General features: G+C 39.5%; 5 protein-coding genes across 15 annotated transcripts in view; 2 read left to right on the forward strand and 3 right to left on the reverse strand.

Annotated features, from left to right (window-relative positions):
- Positions 1-1,460: 1,460 nt before the first annotated feature.
- On the reverse strand, positions 1,461-9,142 carry LOC116847456. Of its 3 annotated transcripts, none has more exons than XM_032822469.1 (6): positions 8,214-9,142; positions 6,452-6,683; positions 5,415-5,576; positions 5,096-5,303; positions 4,817-5,012; positions 1,461-4,649 (listed from the first exon to the last, which is right to left on the reverse strand). In XM_032822469.1, the coding sequence occupies exons 2-6, from the start codon at positions 6,632-6,634 to the stop codon at positions 4,457-4,459; spliced, it is 942 nt and encodes a 313-aa protein (XP_032678360.1). In that variant the 5' UTR covers positions 6,635-6,683; positions 8,214-9,142; the 3' UTR covers positions 1,461-4,456. The 3 variants fall into 3 exon arrangements, with proteins under 3 accessions (XP_032678360.1, XP_032678370.1, XP_032678380.1); XM_032822479.1 differs by lacking the exon at positions 8,214-9,142 and adding an exon at positions 7,683-8,166; XM_032822489.1 differs by lacking the exon at positions 8,214-9,142 and adding an exon at positions 7,031-7,277.
- Positions 9,143-10,238: 1,096 nt separating this feature from the next.
- On the reverse strand, positions 10,239-11,393 carry LOC116847233 (protein transport protein Sec61 subunit beta). Its single transcript, XM_032822012.1, has 3 exons — positions 11,100-11,393; positions 10,767-10,966; positions 10,239-10,583 (listed from the first exon to the last, which is right to left on the reverse strand). The coding sequence occupies exons 1-3, from the start codon at positions 11,100-11,102 to the stop codon at positions 10,496-10,498; spliced, it is 291 nt and encodes a 96-aa protein (XP_032677903.1). The 5' UTR covers positions 11,103-11,393; the 3' UTR covers positions 10,239-10,495.
- Positions 11,394-11,940: 547 nt separating this feature from the next.
- On the forward strand, positions 11,941-16,418 carry LOC116845655 (general transcription factor 3C polypeptide 6). Of its 5 annotated transcripts, XM_032818648.1 has the most exons (6): positions 11,941-12,122; positions 12,256-12,373; positions 12,442-12,637; positions 12,735-12,993; positions 13,054-13,257; positions 14,115-14,263. In XM_032818648.1, the coding sequence occupies exons 3-5, from the start codon at positions 12,470-12,472 to the stop codon at positions 13,230-13,232; spliced, it is 606 nt and encodes a 201-aa protein (XP_032674539.1). In that variant the 5' UTR covers positions 11,941-12,122; positions 12,256-12,373; positions 12,442-12,469; the 3' UTR covers positions 13,233-13,257; positions 14,115-14,263. The 5 variants fall into 5 exon arrangements, with proteins under 5 accessions (XP_032674539.1, XP_032674548.1, XP_032674521.1 ...); XM_032818657.1 differs by lacking the exon at positions 12,256-12,373; XM_032818630.1 differs by having other exon boundaries at positions 11,942-12,122; positions 12,256-12,637.
- Positions 14,077-18,852, reverse strand: LOC116845619 (amidophosphoribosyltransferase-like). 3 transcript variants are annotated; one of them, XM_032818552.1, is made up of 9 exons: positions 18,704-18,852; positions 18,182-18,434; positions 16,607-16,825; positions 16,123-16,415; positions 15,739-15,988; positions 15,335-15,571; positions 15,134-15,261; positions 14,802-15,023; positions 14,077-14,410 (listed from the first exon to the last, which is right to left on the reverse strand). In XM_032818552.1, the coding sequence occupies exons 2-9, from the start codon at positions 18,183-18,185 to the stop codon at positions 14,138-14,140; spliced, it is 1,626 nt and encodes a 541-aa protein (XP_032674443.1). In that variant the 5' UTR covers positions 18,186-18,434; positions 18,704-18,852; the 3' UTR covers positions 14,077-14,137. The 3 variants fall into 3 exon arrangements, with proteins under 3 accessions (XP_032674443.1, XP_032674434.1, XP_032674429.1); XM_032818543.1 differs by having other exon boundaries at positions 14,138-14,410; positions 18,182-18,379; XM_032818538.1 differs by lacking the exon at positions 18,704-18,852 and adding an exon at positions 18,613-18,630 and having other exon boundaries at positions 14,138-14,410.
- Positions 18,853-19,981: 1,129 nt separating this feature from the next.
- LOC116845645 (multifunctional protein ADE2) overlaps positions 19,982-21,349 on the forward strand; it is a 3,417-nt gene continuing 2,049 nt past the window's right edge. The window contains exons 1-2 of one of the 3 annotated variants that reach the window (XM_032818597.1): positions 19,982-20,130; positions 20,703-21,041. In XM_032818597.1, coding sequence (XP_032674488.1) covers positions 20,708-21,041 — 334 coding nt within the window. In that variant the 5' untranslated portion in view covers positions 19,982-20,130; positions 20,703-20,707. Of the gene's footprint in view, positions 20,245-20,702; positions 21,042-21,349 lie in introns of all 3 variants that reach the window. The other 2 variants (XM_032818617.1, XM_032818607.1) reach the window with 2 other exon arrangements.

The following is a 21,349-nucleotide window of genomic DNA, read 5'->3' on the forward strand; positions in this document are numbered from 1 at the left end:
GAGAGAGAGAGAGAGAGAGAGAGAGAAAGAGAGAGAGAGAGAGAGAGAGAGAGAGAGATGAGGTTCAGGACTAAAACTCTCTACTTATACGTATAGATATTAATAGACTCATGTATAATGTTAATACTTCGTTTATATACGTTCAAACGCGCCACACGCGTTATTTCATATTGACACTCGAAAACACACACGACTGGAACTATCCCGCGCCCTTCTTTGATCTAAGGACAAACGACAACAGGGCTATTTCACACACAAGTCATTAGAAACGTAGGATTGCAATATACGAACTGCAATAGTCTGACGCAGCTGGGGTCTTTATCGACGGTGGCCAAATGCAATTTACGCTATAAGATACAAGTAGTTACGAACAAGGAGGAAGTGAAAAGGAAGAAGCGAGGGTAGGGTCGCGCAACGGCATACCGATTATCCCCACCTTCCGGGCGAAGAGCGTCCTACTGCTTCGCTTCTCTCGATGATCCTTGCTGTGCAAAAAGTTACCTTGCGCGCAACCCCCGCCGCAACGTAACGCGACTTTTTCTCTTTTGATTTAGTTTGCGTTTATTTTTTGTCTCGCGTTCATACGTGTATCGCGCGTTTTACTTTGACTCATCGCGTTGGATGGAGTTTTTTAAAGATTTTGTAGCATAATAAGATTTTACACGATATATCATTGAGAGGCTGTCTTTATCGAAATCGTCAGAGGAAGGTATCATGCGTCATATAGCCGGTCCATCGACGCGACCCGATACTTTCATCGATAATATTTAATAACACGTTAATACTAAATAATGATAATATTAATAAGAATTTACAACAATAAAGTAAAATACAGCTAATATTAACTGTTATAGTGATAGTGAGAAAACGGCATATGTCCGATGTCCGCGCGCGAAAATGAGTGTCAGATCATCGATTGACTGAATCTACTTCTCTCGTGTTCTTTTAAGTAATCGGGACTCGAGTCACGCCAATTGACCAGCTAGCAACGGATGTCCTCGGATAGTCTAAACGCGACGGAATGCAAATGGAACCGGCACGACCGTACGGGAGAAGCGGTTCGGCCCGCTCTTTCGCCCGGCCGCGCGATTCTGTTCCGCATTGACCGGCAGAGACACACCATCGATCACGCAATCAGTTTTACTTTTAACGACCACTCATTCCTGTGTGTATTTTATATATGAACGACGGGAGCGCTTTCGCGATCGTCTCTCGACGATATTTTAGATGACAAGTGGGTAATAGAGAACCGCGATAAGCGATGGACGGCATATAATTATTACTATTATTTGTATATTATAGATATGTGTATTACGTAGAAGAATGCGGTCGAATTTAGATACGCGAGGATGATGATGCCATTCGTGTATAGTGGAGTCGTAATATTTCGCCCCCTGTCCCGTTACCTGTCACTTCCCTTTCCTTCGCCCGCACCCCTCTCCCCCCTCCCCTCCTATCTACCTTTTATTCCTGCATCCGCGATTCCTTTGCTCTCTACTCCCTCGACGTTTTCTTTCTCTAGCGAAGAGGCACAGGTAATTTTTTGATCTCTGTTTTCCTTTGGTACTCGAAACGCTGTGCTGCCCAAGTATTTTATTGATACGAATTTTTCGGACGTTTAAGGAAAAAAAATTACCTTGCGTGTAATACAAAGTGTCTTTCATGCATCGAAAATCGACATTTGATGTATAACGGGAATTGAAGTTTTTCTACGATGCTGCGCAACGGCAGTTGAAACATATTCCACGAAGACACAAGATATATTACATTTAAGTAGCTTACTATATTATTGATAACGATTATGAATCACGTAAAGAAAACACGGTAAATGAAAAAAAGGAAGGAAGGATTGGTGGACGGATGCTGTTTTATACTTAGGACGGCGCAAATATGTTTTCACAATACCTGTGGTTACATTATTATGGATTATTATGTATGAATAAAAAAAAATAATATTAAACTAGATGAATGGTGAGAGAGAGAGAGAGAGAGAGAGAGAGAGAGAGAGAGAGAGAAAGAGAGAGAGAGAAACATTCGGACAAGACCATAACGTTGCAAGCACAGTAGGTAGACACCCAATACAGAGAGTAAGATTATTGTAAGAGGAATATTAATAATTATTATAATATGATGACTTTATCCTCGGCGCTATACATTTCATTGTCATTATTATATCACCATTTATTAACGATATACATACGAACAAATAAAATGTGTTTATAAATATAAAGCGAACTTGATGAAATTCTCGTTAAAAGCGTTTATTGCGATCCACCGTTCGATCTCTCTGCCGCGTCGCACTCGAGAAATATTGTCAGTGTGATTTGCGTTCGATATATATCGTGTATCGTCCGACGTATTCGAAATGAACATGCACATTCATTAAAGGAGTTAATCATTCTTTATTATCTAAACTTTGAAGACTTATATAACAGTGAAGAATAGAGAAATAACATTTTGGATCGTTGATCACTCCGAAGGAGATACGTTTCGCTCAACCTGCGTTACTACCCTAAGTGTATTTCTCGTCGTCAATTTTTCTCGTAATTTATATATCTTTTTTTTCTTTTTTTAATCGGATACCACGTATTTTATAAGGACGTTCTATTCTCGGCACAGAGATATGTTTAATATTGCTAAAATCTCGATAATACGATTGAAAGCCTTGATTTTCAACAAGAATGGGGCAAATCCATTACTTCGAATCTAAGTATAGATGAGAGCTCATTCGGCTTCTCTCGACACATTGTTAAATACGTTGCTTTGTTTTGATAAAAGTATCGCAATTTCTTTTTCTTTTTTACGTCTACATTCACGACAATTGAGGCTCAATTTTACTCCACCATTTCAGTGTCGTTAAATCGAATCGTTTACTTCTAATTTTTCTTAGTGGATATCCTAGAATTCCTTTAGTCAGAGTCAGGACAAAGTATGATAATTTATAAGTATAACGATGGTCTATATCCTGTCCGCCATTTTTACGGATGATGTGAGTGAGTGAGAGAGAAAACCTTAATAGGAATGAGAGAGAAGCTCTAAGATCGAAATAACGAAGCACGCTAAAGCTTCTCATTCACTCACTACCTTCCTACAAATGACGAACGATATCTTGACTCTGACTTGAGGAATTCCAGGTATGTCTAATTATAAGAAGCATATCAATGATCTGATCGATTAGGCCGGATGTGTGATTGGTAAAGAAACGACAGTAATGTTGATTCTAACCATTTACAATGGCACATAATAGACGTCACCATGTATTCGTATCTAATACGTTACCCCATAAAAAAACGTCCTATATGACGTACTAATGAAATGAACAGCAATCGTGGCGAGGTACACGGTGAAAGTTGCTTTTCCGCCGGCGATGTGTATTGCTTCTTATTCCCGTACCTCGCTGCGAGTTGCCAAAATCAGAATACCGTATTGTGTATTTTCCTTTCAGCCAATTGTTTTATCGAATTCACAATCCAAACATCATCTATTATAATCTATGCCGACTGTAGAACTCGTCGCAATTAACGAGGTTTTAAGTTAAGAACAAACTATTGTTGCTTTATCCCCGATATCATAACTATGAATTCGAATCTCAATTTTAGATTTTGTTTATGCGTTATTTAAGAGAGAGATATATATGTATATAATAGATTTTTTTCTTGTCAGAGAGTGTCAACAACAAACGTGAAAAACGAATGACAGCCTAATTTGTGTCAGCGAAGATCACTTCTAGAGCATATCGTATCCTCGTATCGTTCGTTTTATTTTGTAACCGGCTGAGCGCCGAGCACAGAGCGACACGCTTTCGCGCGTGTCCTCGGAATCTGAATGTCACTTCGAACAAGAAGTATCGTATATCTCATGTCGCGCTAGATTGATTCTGCATTTTTAAAAGAATAATTCAAGTACGCGCGCAGATCGAATCACCATCGGCGACTCGTCGTGCGGGAACGACGCTCGAATTGGTCAACGAGTTGAACTTTTACATCGATACACTCGCGTACAACATCGCTACAAAAATAATTCTTTTTCTCCTCCAGCTCCTCCTAATTCTCTCTTTTTCATCGCTCGATCCTGCACGAGAAGTCACTGCGTGAGGAAATAACTTGTAGACTTTTAGTTAGAAAAATAATACTTCGCCTCAGTAATCCCCTCTGTCCAAAGGACTTACTTCGAACGGTGTCCATTCACAATGTCGGTCTGATAAGACTCACTCGAACACGCTCACGCTACATCCCGTAACAATGCCGACACGTCGAGAGGAAGTCGTGTATCCAAGGATTACAAATCAGCATTTCAGGATCGTGGCTGTTTTCAGAAAGGACAGACAAGATGGGGGAGCTATCGCGTGGCTGCGCCAAGAGACGGCGGAGTGCGCTCAAAAAGCTGTACTGGCCGTGGTTGTGATCGTCAGCTGCACGCCGGACTCTGAATTCGGTCGTCCGGCGTGTGGTTACAGCTACGTGGACGCGGCTAAGCTGATGGACGTCGACTCGGTGACGGCCGAGCGCGGCTTCACGTCCAGGGAATCGTACAGCGGGAACTCGCAGCACAGGATAAACTTGAGAAATCGCGGCACCTCCACGTAGATGGACGGCGGTATCGGTATCAACGGAGACGTGGATTGCTTGTAATAGCGATACTCCGCGTTGCTGAAAAGAAGATACCGATAGAATTTGTGTGTGAAAATTTGTCGAATGTCTACGATACACACACAGTCGGTGTGTATTGTGGATGTTCGAAAAATTCTCATGATTCGCATCTCACGGGCGCGAGCTCCCTTATTTGAGACTAATGAGATTCCTCGAGATATACTCACTCCCGGTATCTCTCGTCCGACGCTTTTTCCAACAACGGCATGCCCGACAGGAATAATATAATGAACGTAGTGAAAATCGGCGAAGCGATAGCCACCCATTCCGCACCCTCGATCACGTTCAAGGATATCACGAAAATGCCCCACCAGACCACGATCTCACCGAAGTAATTTGGGTGCCGCGACAGTCTCCAGAGTCCTGGGAATGTTGGAGGAAACGCGTGAGTGGTATATACGGTAGAGTATTGATTAATTAATTAACGAAAGCGATTTTCTCCCTACCGTCGTTGCACCATTTCCCGTTGTTCACCGGGTCCTGCTTGAAAGCGAACTTCTGCAGATCGGCGTAAGTCTCGGCTAAGAAGCCGACCACGAAGAGCCCGGTGCCGGCGCTGTCCAACGTCGTCATGGTCTTCGGCGCGGGTGGTATTTTGTGACGTGGGGAATTAATAATTATCACAGGCAGACTGACGACGTACACCCACACAGCCTGCGAAACCATCGAGACGTTTCCTTCGGTGTCGCTCTCGTAGGAGAAAATCAGCCAGTAAATTATTGTCACGAATTACTTATCAGACTCGCGTTTTGCAGATCGTCTCACCTGGAACGTCCAAAACACGGCAAAGCGGATGACGTTGCTGCGACGATCGTCGAATCTCTTGTCGCGACCAATCTTGATGATTCTGTACAGGAGGTATCCGGACAGCCGCACGCCCCACATGCACACGAACAGAGTCACCATGACTTGCCGGCTGTCGTACGTCTACGTGAGAGAGGAAGGATCTGAGGTATCAGTACTGATGAGTATACACAAGAGCTCTCAACACATTGGACGCCGTCATGATCAATACTACAATGCCGCGAGATCTCATTAAAGCTCGTGGCCTCTCGCTGCGGCTATCTTGACTTGTGACGTCAGAAGAAAATGCATGCTCAAAATTCCTGCAAAGTATGTCTAAATAAAAGGATATATCCGAAAAAAGGACATTTGCAATTGACTAAGCACACCTTTAAGATATTCAAAAGAGACATTTACAATCAATGAAGCACTCCGCGAACACTTTTTTTTGCTCCAACAGTCAACAAATGACCGATTACAAGTATCATTTTTCGGATATATCTTTTTATTTTGACGTACTTTATAGGAATTTTGAGCATGCATTTTCCCTCGCTTCTGTCTGACATCATGAGTCGAGATTTATGCGCCAAAAGACCAAGAATCTTACCTACCTATAATTAATTGCATATAAAAAATGCTTTGCATGGAAAAGACAGTGAAGCGAAATGGAAGATATATTCGCGCTTCTAATTACATTAATTTTACTGTATCCTCAAGCAGCCGATTACTGGTTGAGTTTTTATAATTAGTAGAGATCAACAAAGCGATGAAGAGAGCGAGTATTAAGAGAGCAGCGCGTGGGATAAAACGAGCGTCCCGTCCATTCATGGAAATTAAATGCGATCCTGCCGTCTTATTTATAATTCTCCTCACAGCTCCTTCGCGATCCGTAAATAAAGTCCCATGCAATCGATCCACTTGATCCTCTCGAGATTTTATCTATAGACACTATATTATGTGCAGGCACACGTGTGTCACACGTGCGCGGATGAGAGGAGCTGGTTATAATATTAGAGTACCTTGCCCACTTGACCGAGAAAGAAAGTGAGGAGGGCGAGGATGATGAAGTTGGTGCCGCCTGCGAAGTCCGTCAATTTGTCCAGCTGGAAGGTGGCGGCGATCGTGAAGAAGATCAGCTGCATACCGACCGTAACGATCGCGCTCACGGCGAGGTGATCCTCGTCCAGAATATCGACCGCCATGATCGCGCCCCGCGAACGATGTCAATCCTCTCGGGACGACGAATTAGCTCTGAAACGCGTTTGTGTCGTGATTAGACAGGATCTCTCCATGAAGTTTGGAGCGAATCCAGATAGCACAGAGAATTCGAAAAGAATTCAGTCGTATGTCAAATTCTGAGTTCATTTTTAGATGCAAAAAGAATTCTTGTCACTGAACTGAACTCTGAAGAATTCTTTTTGCATCTGAAAATAAACTCAGAATTGATGGCATACGACTGAATTCTTTTTTTATTCTTTTTTAATTCTCTGTGCTATCTGGGAAGCCTCCACACTGTACAGTTCCTCTGTCAGAATGTTTAACGCGAGTTTGAAATGAATTGAAAATTCTCAATGCATTCTTAATTTATTCCAAGTTACCATCTCAAACTTTGAATTAATAGAGACTCCACAGTAAGTTTGAATGAAATATTCGCTCTTGTAATTCTCTGAATGGCAGTGCCCCCCGCCGCGACCCGCTCGAGTGGGATTTCTCTCTGAGAAACTTCAGCGATACGTTCAGAAGTAACAACTATTTTGCGAAGCAGTGGGAAATCCAGATGAAAACGCCACTGTTTCCTCACTGTTTTTTGCGTAAATCACGCGCGAGAATGTCGATGCCGGGGAGGCGTAACAAACGTGATCGATATGATTCCGTCTGCCGCCGAATTACTCTCGGTTGATCGCTCCGGGAATAAATAACAGCTGTATAAACACGTAGTTATATTGTACTTGTACTTCCGCATTGCGGAGAATGATGCACACGGATGCATCGACGATGCGGCCGTGTTTTATGCAAGAACTCCCGCGCTTCTCGTTTGATTCCGTCTATCGATGTACCTCGCGATCGATTTTACCGTAATGACGATTCCGACCGATCGCGGGGTTACGTAATATCGACGAGGGAGACGAATATCGCGATCTCCGACATAGAGAGTGCGACTCGGTGACCCGGTGCAACTCTTGGCAGCGAGATTTTGTATAATTTGAGAACGGTCCGGAGAGCGTGAGCGGTTTACAAATTTCAAATTACCTCGGCGGCTGCCATTTCTTGCGAAACGATTCAGGATATATATCAGCGTAAGAGTATGCGAGCGCGCGTAATCTTACTTTAGTCACTGGAAAGCTTAACGTTTATGTCCCGGGGAGTAAGTAAACGAGCTCTTCGCGGCAATAATCACCGGCGTAAAATAAAACCCTGCCGAACACTCTGCGGCCCTTAACAATTCCACATTATCGACGTTGCGTAACGCGACGATTAATCTCGGTCGTATACACTTGCTCGCGATACATTTGAGAAAGGCAGAGGTGACGAATTCGCGATCTCGACGTCTCGTCCGAGTATACATGAATCTCTGGAATTTTTGCAGATTACACATCGCACAGTTTCATTCATGACACAACGTTAAGGAACAATCGAAAGTGTCGGAGTCTCACGAGCCTGCTCGAGATCGTCGCCTGTTCGTCTGCGTACTTCCACTGTTTCGAGAGCGCGAATGTGACTGAGCTCGCGCGAAGGGCAAGGGAAGAAAAGAAGAAGAAAAGCGGCAGGGGAAGCCTTTACCTCTCTCGGGGAGAACCGCATGTCCTTGGGCGCGCGTCGTCTCGCCCCGACGACGATCACGTCTCGCTTCGCGAAAGCAGGAGGAGGGAAGGAAGGAAGGAGAGAGAGAGAGAGAGAGAAGTTGAGAACACGCGCGCGAAGTCGTCTGCGTGCACAGGAGCAAGACCGCGAATCCGACACGAGCGCGCACTCCCGCACGGGATCACGTGTGCGAGTCGAGTCCGCCGCGGCTCCTCCGCGGATGCTCGCACCCCCGCGCTCTGCTGCCCGTCGACGGCGTAGCCAGCGCGAGATGTGCTGGTGCTGCTGCACCTCCTCCGCCCTTTCGTTCTCCCTCCGATCGCTGCGGAATCGCCCCCGCGCAGTTCCCCCCTTCATCACGATGCGCGCACACGCTCGCTGAGTTGTTCCTCCTCCTTCTCCTCCTTCTCCTCTTTCTCCTCATGCTACTCGGTGAAACGTCAGGCAGGAAGGCCGACTTTGACATCGTCCTGGGGACATCTCCGAACTCTGAACCGCGCATGTTGAATGAACTTACACGCTTCTCAGTTCGTCGGATGTTCTAATTTAATTGATAATTAATTAACACAACTGGGATCAGGTATATTATATTGTGTTAATTATATATCGGATCATGTGCAGATCGATATTTCTCTCCTAACACGAGTCATATTTATTTCGCCCTGATTCGCGTTATCCATTCCTTCCTTCTCTTATTTCCTCTCCTTCGTCTTCTCCGTCTGCCCTTATTTCTCCTCCCATGTTTGATCTATCCACTCCCCCTTCTTGCACGACATTTCCTCCCACTCTCGCACAATACTCGATATAGGAACACTCATGGTTTTTATATAAACCTCGATGCTATTTGTTTGATATGTGTTTATCATACTGTATCCTTTTGTTACGATTATCTCGGGTAATTCGTCCCGTGTTATTTCGTTCGGGGATGTCGCATTGAAATTCAGTCCATCCTTCAGTCGGGAATCAATATTACGTGCGCCGGCGCCTCACCTCTCGGAGATACTCGGTTAAAGAGATACAGTATAAAAGCTTCTCATGAACACAAAAGCACCGCAGATTTTCGTGATTCACAATCTTCCAATAAAAGCTGTAAGCCTCATATGTAAAACGAACAATGAATGCTTTGTCAAGAGAGCTTACATTAAATCGCCGTAACAATATTACTTATAAGATTTTATTTTCTATAATATTATATAGACATAGTTAATTTAATTACTTTAATCTTAATTACTCATTAGTGGATTATCGTACTTTGTGCTTTGTAAAGTCACTATTTCACGTATCGTGATCAAATAAAGATGCTTGATTAAAATGGATGAATTTATCAATATGAGAACTTGTACTAGTAGTCGAATTTTTTTTATCTTTAAAGAATTTATTTAATTTTCTCGATTCAAAAAGAGAACAGATCATCTAATTTTCAAAAATGTAATTAGAATTTCTTTCATCATATTTGCAAAATTGAAACTTTACATATAACTCCAGATATTGTACATATACATGCTATTAGTTGTTTCAAAAATTATGACGACTTGCAACTGTAATTTGATTATATTTAACGTAAGAAAACTAATAAGAAGGTGATAAATCTTGCTATGAGAGAAGGGAAGGACAATAGAATGAATCACAATTATGTTTACAGGATAAAAATAAGTTATATATTTACTTTAACGAGACCACACACATACACTCATAACAGTAATATTACAAATTATAGCAGGTTTACAAAAGTCAATCAGACTTTTAATAATATTTCTCTTCCAAGTAGTAATAGTAAAATGCCATGTTCTATGGTCTATCTTAAATATTCATTATCATTAGCCACTACTCTCTGCCATCTTTTAGGTAATTGTTTGTAACATGATCCATTCTTGGAGCTGATAAAATCATTGATGATCAGACAAACTTCTGCAAGCCTCTACTAAAATTAAATACTTTCACATTTGTTCATACAATACACATAAACATGGAATTATTAAAAAAGAATATTTTCCTTTACAAATCTATTACTCGATAACTTCAGTATATTTCTATCATGCAATGATATCTGTATAACGCTCTGTAATGATTTTTATGGTAGTTTTCGCAATAATATACATCCACATGTGCTCAATAACGTTTACACACATTTTAAGATACGTGTATTAAATCATATCGCACATATTCAATTGTTTTAATCTTGACGCATTGATTCATTTTGCAGTCACATCACCCACTGTCTCCTGGTCTCTCTGGCTCTGCTCTGAATATCACGTCAGGTTTTAGTTTCGAGTATACTTGCCCCAAATATGAAGCATAAACACAGATGCGATGAATAAAAGGGACATGACTAGTACTGGCACGGGACCTCTGCAATTGCAACATATAACATAATATATGATTAAGTGTATATAGATTACAATTAAATCTTGAAGAATTTATGGGTTCTGTTGTTATTTATAACAAGATCAACTCGCATAGAAAATCAATCTTCCTATCTCCTACTGACACATATGGAGGATGCATTGATGCACCATATGAAATTTCACTCACACTTTGATGCCTGGTGAATCGTCTGTGTAGAATTTCCACATGCCACCCGAGCTCGTGCCTGTACTTCGGTTTCTCGTTGAACTGTTCGCCGATACGGTTTTTCTCTGTCTAACGGCACCACTACCACCTGTTCTCGGTGCTAACGCTTTGCTGGGCGAACGTCCAACGGAGCCAACAGAGGCGGCACTAGGTGCGGCAGGCTGTTTTCACGAGAAAAGAGAAATTAATAAACAGCAAAAATTAATGAACAATAATTTTCGGAGATGACGTGCGTTCTCGGTGAAGCAAATCGTCAAATAACTGTCAAATGTTTTTCACATGAGTTACGCTCACCATGGCTTAGAAGCGTTCTCGTTGCTCTGGTCGCAAAATAACAAATCCTAGGAAGATTCTTCCGTCCAGTGAAAGCCGTGCGTTCCACGGGTTATTGGGAAGTGTACCAAGTGTCTTTCAACGGCGTTTGTTCTGATTTAAAAAAGATGCACTTGTTACAGATACGGAGATATTTAGTGGACAACTCGACACAGCTACGACACGAAGAACGAAACTCTTTATGAGACGATTCGAACGCACACTGGCGGTACGCCACGGAGAGTATGGAGCAACGTGTCATGTGTGTGTATCCACGTGGTATGCGGCGAACACGTCATCGTTGGCAGCCACGTTGACGTTACAATTTGTGATCATTCGCTGAGACTGAACCGAACGTTTCGATTTTTTATCATATTTCGTAATATTTGACAAAAATGAACGATATCGATTGTAACTCGAGTCGTATGATCATTTATAATGGGTCTGAGAACTTATGCAGGATTCACACCGCGTCCGATGTCCGACGTACAACGTCCGATATCCAATAAAAGAATAGCTTTCCAATGGAGAATTGAATTCTATATTAGAAAGTTGTTTTCCTATTGGATATCGGACGCGATGTGAATCCTGCATAACTTATGTTGGCGCTGCCATTTAGTGGGCACAAGTCACGTGCACCAATAACGCGGAATCCCCGAATGTCTAGTCTCTATTCAAGGATCTCTAGATCGACGTGTACAGTGGCGGCTCGTAGCGGAGACTATGGAACTAAACTCGGCAGAAATAACGGATCTAATAAAACCTTAGACCCCTTATTTCTGCAAAATTACTTCCGAAGCTTCCACTACGAGCCGCCACTGTACATATTACTAATATAAAAAAAAATATATATATGTGTGTGTGATTAATACATCATTTATGAATTTATTTAATAAATGAATTAATGAACTGGATAATGTATAAATTAATCAATTAACATTAATATGATATATCTTAAAGCGCTAAGTAGATAAAGCCGACATGGCAAGATACATTTGACGCCAGGTAAATGAAAGACCTGTTTTGACATTGGCTGCGTTCAGAAAACATAGCTGATCAGTGAGCGGTCAGTGATTATTGGTCCTTACTGTTAGATCCTTAACTGTTAGACCAATTACGTTGACTAATTACTCAACAGTTGTGTCTTCTGAACGCATCCATTGAAAACTTGTGTATATACTTGCGGAACTTAAAAAAAGCAAATATACAATTAAGACTTGGACTTTGGAAAAAAGAAAAGAAGAGAATTAGTACAAGTTAGTGCAATCAGTTCAGCAATAAAAAACGAAGTCAAAGTTAATACATCAAGATACATTTGCCATAGAGGTTATCAGTAACATTTGACAACAAAAATGCAGTCCAATGATGACTTGTCCGAAGATGAAGAAGAAATACTTGTGTATGTGGAATTCGAGGACCTTATTGGCAGTAATACATTTTGTAATCAGGATCTTCAATTGGATATGATAGGAATAGATACGGAGCATCCAGTAATGCAAATTAACGGACGGGTATATTGTGTATATAAAAGAGGATGATACTTGCTCGTTATAGAAGTAACGCAAGGGACATAAGTTGTAGTTTACTGATTTTTTCTTAATCGTTTTGTATTTTTAGTTTTACGAGGGTACTTACAAGGATGCCATGGGCACGTACATGTTCTTTGAAAAGGACGACGATCCACATGTGGATGATGTTATATTTGATAAAATACCAACTCTAAAGTACTCTGCCAAAACTAGAAAAGTTTTAAAGATGCAACGAGTCTTTACAAAACCTAGAGCTGAAGTTTTTGGTAACTCTGAAATCAACAGTTGTATTCCAAATGTTGACACATTGTCCCAAGCTGGGGTGCCACCAAAGTATCAAGAAGAAGGTATGGAAATTTACTTGTTTGTCTATGCAAGCAAATTAAGCTTAATTTTATATATTGCAGCTCTCCAATTTTGGAATATACTACGTGACGACAAACTAGCAGAATTACGTTTATGTTTGGAGAAACAAAAAATTACAGATGAAGAGATGTCCAAGGATACTATGCCAGATTCGGAATTTGAAGAAAACGCATGTCCTGGGACATCTGGAAATAAGGAAAATCAGAAAATACATAAATAGGATAAAATTTTATTTATTTGAAACAGTAAGCAATTCCTTTAATCACTAATATCCTTATCATTAATCACCTTCAAATTTTTATGCTAATCCATGCTAATCCTAATAAGCTTGTTGTAAAGTAAAAATCATCAAAAGAAATTGCACTATCTTAACTCTTAATAATTCTATAATTCTTATGACATAAATATACTATAGGATATTTTTATTCTATTCTGATCAAATCAGATTTCAACTTGTTATTATATTTTCTCTCTTTCCATACAGTATGAAAAATAAAATATTTATTTAATAATTGTTATTCAATCTAAGCAGTGATTTCCTTTCTATCTTATCTTATTTTTCTATTCTACCAATGTTCTAGACATTGCTCAAGTAAAGATAGCTTATATATTTGTACTACAAATATTTGTATTGCATGCAAAACAGCTGAGTTTCTAGCTGTTTCAATCACATATCCACCTTTTAATTTGGAAATCAACAAATCATAAACTGAATTGAAAAAACGACGAAACAAATAGAAAAGATAGTGGACGAATTGATCATATTTTTAGTTGTTATTAGTATTTATGTCACACAGCATTGAGGAACCTGTACTCCTTTTAGTTAATATATGTATATATATACACACACATTAATATATAACTACGTTAAAAATTCACGTTGTCCCGTATGTGTGTGTGTACAAAATAATATATAATTATAAAATACTGCACTGATTCAAGTATAATCTGTTTATACAAGACAGTATTAACTTGTCTAACTTTCTATACTTATGTTTTACACGCACGTAACATATAGCACTTTGTGAGATTCTTTGTGAGGAAACATTAACATAATCCTTGTCTGCTCGTCAGTATCTAAGTTGTGTTTGTTTATTTGTAGAATCGTAATCACATGTCGTGCCTTCACCAGTCGAGATCACTCGGAAACTCGTCTGGGTAGTCTCCAGTCAAACAGGCGGTACAGTGGCCGACGTACTTGCTCTCGCGATTGTCCATGCGATACCTGACCGCTTCAACGAGTCCCTCCACGGAAAGGTACGTCAAACTGTCCGCGCCTACGTGTTTAGCCAGTTTCACGTTATCCAACTTATTCGCGATTAGTTCTTCTCTGGTTGGGATATTGATGCCCATGTAACACGGATACTTGAGCGGTGGGGATGCTATTCTCACGTGAACCTATAAACGCGATTATCATAATGAATAGAACAACGTTACTTCATTTAAACTCTCAAAATTTTTTCTTTAAATTTTTTTAAGTCTACCAAATAAAATGTCAAGCGTACTTGTAAAATATTCCGAAAACTATCCTTTTCCCTCGACAACCAGTAAATACCCGTAAAATTAATGCGACATGCAGCCTTTCTCTTTAACTTTTCTCATGATTTCGCCACATTTATTTCACGATTATTTATTAACTATAATAGCAAAAAATAGTTTCTGAGACATTTTACAAGTATGCCCAAGCGATCTAAAGTCTGGCATGGCCGCGAGAAATACTCGCGAGGAACTTTAAGCATATATTTAAGAACAAAAGTATACGACGACGACGTTAAAGCGAGGAGCTCACCTCCTTGGCGCCTGCGTCGCGCAGTAACTTGATGATTGGGCCGATTGTATTCCCTCTGACGATGGAATCGTCGACGAGAATGATCTTCTTTCCTTTTACATTCTCCGACAAAGCCCCGAACTTTTTGGCTACGCCGAGCTGGCGTAGCCGTGTACTCGGTTGTATGAACGTTCGTCCAACATATCTGTTCTTGCAAAGCACCTCCGCGAAATTGATCTTCGACTGCAACGTAAAGAAAGCTTTATCAAGTTGCGTAAACTACACACGTAAATTGTTTGCTCGTCCCTTTACGCCCACTAAGTGTTTAAGTTCCAAATGTAGTTATTATTTACTTGTCTGGCGTAACCATGCGCCGCCGCGGTTCCCGATTCAGGTACAGAGCTCACTATGTCTGCTTCTACCGGTGATTCCATTGCTAGTACTCGTCCACATTGCATACGCACAGAATATACCATTTGTCCTAGTGTACAACATTTTGCTGAATATCTCTGTTCGTCATTTTTTTATGTTTGTGTGGATTATAATATATTTACCTTCGAAGATACTGTCGCTTCTCGCGAAGTAAACATACTCGAATATGCAAAACGCTTGCGGTCTTTTGTTCGGCCTTTCTACTATGTCGATGGTCTTGATACCCTCTCGAGTTAGTTCTACTATCTCACCAGGGAACACTTCGCGTACGTATCTCGCGCCTATACTTAAGAATCCGCATGATTCCGACGAAATTACCCAGCCTTCAGCTTCGTCGTCGTCGTCGGATTCGTTACTCGCTGTGATTTGAAATGGCGAATATAATAATAGAGAGGAAATAAGTCAAAACAAAACACAATAGTACAAAGTGCACACACAAATCCATACACATATATAAATATATGTATGTGTGTATAATGCAATGTATCATAAACCAAGACAATAAGTTTAGTAATTTGATACGCACCTAAATTGCCAATAGGTACAATTTTTCCTAAACAGAGAGGTCGATTTCCATAAGGATCTCGTACGCCATAAATTTTGTCCCTTTGCATTATAACCAGGGAATATGATAACGGTGCCAATTGCATAAGATGCTTGATACGCGCCGGCCACTCTGGTCCATTGACTTCAGCTTCCGGTGGATTCAAGCAAAGCGCTTGTGTTATTAATTCGGAATCCGAGTGCGTCGACAAACCGACTCCTCGACCTAGTACCTGAACATACGTATGAGATCAGAATTGCGTGCACCGGCCGCGATGGTCGAAGTGGTCAAAGTAAACAGCGCGAACATCGAGATAATTAAGGAGATGACCGACAAAAAGAAACAAATTTTCTTATTTCATATTACCATTTTTCTGACGGATTCTGTATTGACTAGCTCACCATTGTGAGCCACTGCCAACGCACCATGCGCAGTGTGAACCACAAATGGTTGACAGTTGACCTCTTCGCTAGCTGCGCTCGTACTGTATCTGGTATGGCCAATTCCGAGATTCCCTTTGAGCTTTTTCATATTTTCATCGTTGAAGATATTATTAATCATTCCCATACCCTTGTGGACGTGAAATGACTTTGAACAGACTCCCTCGCTTGTTACGATGCCTCCGCTCTCTTGTCCTCGGTGTTGCAAGGCCACAAGTCCTACGATTTGATTCTTATTTAATTTTCCAAATACTTTTTTATCTTATACTGTATATCTTAATATCTTTCTTTGTTACATTTTCTATTTACTTTCTCTACTTATGTTGATTTCTTCCTCTCTTCTTTTACGTTTCTTTTTGATAATATTTCAAGTGATTTATATCAGATAAAATGGATATAAATTTAGTTACCTAAACAAATAACTTGGCCTACATTGATTTGCGATGGCCAGTCCCCCGCAGCGATACATCCAAAAACACCACATTCGTGGCTAAGACCGGTGAGCCTTTGCCCTCTGCTCTCACCTTTGCTACGTGGCCTTGTACATTTTGAGGTTTTCACCGATAGGCGAGACATTGCTTCGGTGCATTGTTTGGTATCTTTATCGTGATATATTTCCATGGTGCAATCTATAATAAATAAATTCAACAATGTTAGCTCTTTTGTTTGTTTCCTCCAGCAAATCTTATGAGAAACGATTAAACATGAGCGTCACCAAATTGTGAGGTCAACAAAGGATCATAAGTACACATTACTATCACAATTCAGTTGACTTATTATTATCAGTATTTTTCAAACTTGATAGTTGAATATTTTTTGATAAGCAACAATGTGACTTATTTAATGAAGTTGTTTCTTTTGAAATTTCATAGATACTAGCATCAATGGAAAAATCTGTGTTATATTCAAAATCTATAAAAATTTTGCAAGATAAATCTGAATTAGATGTTGTACATTCAATTGAGACACTTCTAATAGATCCTTTCGTAACTACTATCTCTACACATTATCTGTAATGCCCCTATAAACTATTGACCCCCCAGCAAGCTGATAGAATTGACACATCTTTCATTTGTTGAATATTACTAAACTATGTTTTCTCATCGTGTTTGCTCAATCTGGATTTCGCAACTGATTTCATCATCTTATGCTGTGTTGACATCACGGATATCGGAATATACAGAGCAGTTGTATTTGTGTTTATAGCAAATTAATCTCTCTGCGTCATATAAGAAATCGCAAAATAATATTTTCCATATTTTTCGATAGATCAAATTTTTCCATTTGCAAAAACTACCAATTGCTATATAGATGTATATGTAACACTATTTTATTCTTGTAAATTTGTATCATACGTGAACGTATTATAATATGTATTAATTATAATACGTATTCATTTTCTACACTTGAAAAAGATATTAATAAAACCATACAGAATCGAGAAACTGCTTGTCGGTAAAACACAAAAGGACAAATATCGTCCTTAAATTAAATTGTCATTTAAATAAGACCTTTCTTCTGGTGAAATTAAGCACACTAACAAATAGCAAAAGTATGTCACTACGATATAGTATCTTACATTAATAACTGGTGAGTTTTTTTGTATATGTGCTCTATAAAGCTGAATAAATTACCGGGTGACCTCCAACAGTACAGTAACAGGCATTAGTTCCAGTCTATTCACGTGCAATTGATATTCACACACATTCAGTCATGGTTAAAATTTCCAGTGATACTTGAGAATCTTTCCACGTTCTTACAATTTAGCATAATTGATTTAGCATTTGGGCCGTTTAATTTTACTAAAAAGAAAAAAGCAAAGAAAGAACTAAGAAAATCTGCAAAATGTACCTCATGCACTTATGAAGAGACAATGCGCGTCATTGTAGGAGTGTGTGAATAAGTCGCAGGTGGAATTGACAAGAACAATCGACAAGAAAAAAAAGAGAAATCGAGAAAAGCATTGTTATTAAGGAAGCACTTACTCATATGTGTGTATCCCGTGTGAAGCGTTCGGCGTCTGTTCAGTGTCTTCTCAAGTCGAATAAACGTCTGTCCGTAACAAAACGTGCTTCGCTGTGCGTTCCAAAGCTCGAATGGTGCGAACGGCGACGCGAGCCAATGACGAACAACTGCCTTTGCCCGGAGGGGCTGCTGCTCGACCTATTATCTCTTGCTTCTTCCTGTAAAAAGGGGAGTAGGTAGGTGGAAGAGCGGGTATACTCGCAGAAAGACGACCTGCAAAAGAATGCCTATCTGAGACGAGGAAAAAGAATCCTTCACGCTCGATTATCATGCGATCGTCATTGTTATTGTAAACTGAGTGTGTGCACGCGTATGTAACAAATATGAAAATTATGCAAGAGCATAAATTACTAAATAGTATTTTGCGTCGTGAGCGACTTCCAAAACTAACTTTTCACGTTGCGATAATGCGAAAGTATCATCGTCGCATCTCCGAATGAATTATTCGATTTGGCAATACATGCGAATAGTATGGAGCTCACGTGTTATCTGGTCGTTATTTAAATCCACAGCAAATCCCGTGCACGGTGGACCTCTCAGTAATCTCACTTTATGTTCCAGACGAAGCAGTGGCAATAACGACGATAGAGTTCTAATCTTCAATGTAATTGACGAGAAAATGTGTTTACCCCACGGCCAGTATTTTTCCGTATCTATAGAAATCACGAATGATATCTTAAAGACATTAAACTATGTATTTACAAAAGAGTTGTATCTTAAAATAATCTACAGTAAAGAAGTGTCAATACCAAAAAAATTTCATCATGACATTTTTATCATATCGACGTTTTGTTTAAAAAGTTATTTATACATAAAATCTATAAGTACAGTAAATACAATAGCTTTGCTTTTCTCTTTAATTTTAAGGATAGCAATAGTTTTAACAATATTTCTTATTTTTATTGTATAATCAGCAACCCTTCATTATTAAATTACTTTTCATATATAATTAAATTACTTTTAAATTACTATTAAATTACTATTAAATTACTTTTCATATATATCTATAAATGTTGCTTCATATGTTTGTATATGAATGTATATAAAATTTTCAGTGATCTTCCCCTTCCCTCCACTCCATACATTTGAAGTGTTCCGGATTTTGGAATGAGAAACTTTTTACCTGAATCTAAACTATTTTACATACCTGATCAGAATGTATCTGTACGGTATTCTTGTCGTAGATGACTTCGGATCTTCGGGAAAACAGCTATTTGCGTATCGAAAGCCGTAGCAAGCCGAAGAGCGCAGGATTCGAAGAAAACAAAGTCCTGAAACAGATGTCGTGTAAACTTTCTCTTCCAATGAGGCGCATGATCTTTTACTCGAACATTTTCTGCTTTCTTGCGCGATTTTCTCAACTCCTCTTTATTATATCTTCTAGATACCTGGGTGTATCTGTGTTTCGAGAACAAAAAGCGTGACACGGCCGATTAACAAGACCAGATCTCGATAATCGCGAGGAAGCGTCAGACACGTGTTTGTTGGTCACCGAGGACGATACGATTTTACGTAAGGAATATTACTAGCGATCGCATTATCGTACGATAATAACGGATCCCCCTTCTAAGCCGTTTATCACGCCGAAATTTTTTATGTACACGCTGACTCGTTAAATATATTTAACGTTATCCATATCTATAGAGATTTGTAGAGAGAGAAAGATGATATTTTCGTCACGATTTTACGAAATGCCTTCGCTGCAATTGCCCTTACCGACCGACACGCTTATCCGCGTGATTTCGAGTAAAAAAGAATAATAGGCGATAATCATGGATCACTCGAGCCAATCACCCATTGGTGACGTTCCGTCATAGTGGGGACCGCGCTGAAGAAATGCATATACTCTGAAGACCGGAAAGACTTTAAACTCATTCAAATAGTAGACGTTAAAGCGGTCACTTGAATGGTGAGTTTTGATAACGCGTGAAGAGCAAGTATTACATTCTATCGGCTGGAGCGATAACTTCTGTTATAATTACCTCGTGTCCTTGAGCGTTCCATTGTAAGATTAAACGTGAACGTAAGAGAAGCTTATTTAATGTTAGGTTAGGTTAGATTAGATCATCGAATCGGGTCAAATTTTTTGTTGTAAAGAATGATTTCTAAGTTGTAATCTTGTATGAAAAAAATTGTTTGATTTAACTTGATTGCTTTACCTATCGATGTCTGCGATTCTGTTATATGATAATGCATTTACGTGAAATATAGATCGATGTCTTGATGATTGATGCTCTACAATATGTCGGCAACTACTTGTTGCTTCAGCAAAGGCATTTGCTCCATCTATTTCCTTTGTAGAATCTTTTCAAGTTATGTGTGTAATCATAAATGTGTGATATATAAAATTGATTCCTAAAGAGAGTATTTATACACTTATAACAATTGGAAGACTAAATTATAATTAATAAACATCAAGATGTTATTAACAAAATTGTATTCAGATGTATATTATACTGATATGCTATTCTTTTTTTGCAGCAAATATGTCTGGCGAATTTAAACTTGGCAAACTCATCAATGAGGGAAAGACCAAGAAGGTGTATGAACTGCTGGATGACCCTTCATTATGTCTGCTAATAAGCAAGGATCGTATTACAGCTGGAGATGGTGCAAAAGCTCATGATCTAGAGGGAAAAGCTGAGATCAGTACAATGACTACTGTAAAAGTCTTTAAATTGCTCTCAGAAGTTGGGCTTAAAATAGCATTTATTAAAGCTGGTGCTGCAAAATCTTTTGTAGCTAAAAAATGTGACATGATACCTATTGAATGGGTTACAAGAAGAGTAGCAACTGGTAGCTTCCTAAGGAGACATCCAGGTATATCTGAATATATATTCAGACTTATACAAATTTTTTTATGATTTACATAGTCTATTTTAAGATGACCTGTACAGGTCAGAAATTAGATAAATTTTGGTTGAAAAAGCTCCAATGATATCTAATCAATGAAAAATAATAGCATATATACAGCCTGTTATAAAATAATGCAATCAAATAAGTAAAAACTTGCAATTATGACTTATTTTCACTGAAAAGTATTAAATTTATTAGCCAAAAGATCCAAAAGTTTCAGTCCTTTCTCTCTCTCTCTCTCTCTCTCTCTCTCTCTCTCTCTCTCTCTCTCT

Source organism: Odontomachus brunneus, unplaced genomic scaffold (genome assembly GCF_010583005.1).
Source record: "Odontomachus brunneus isolate Ranch 3 - 2012 unplaced genomic scaffold, Obru_v1 Obru_scaffold_004, whole genome shotgun sequence".
Taxonomy (NCBI): domain Eukaryota; kingdom Metazoa; phylum Arthropoda; class Insecta; order Hymenoptera; family Formicidae; genus Odontomachus; species Odontomachus brunneus.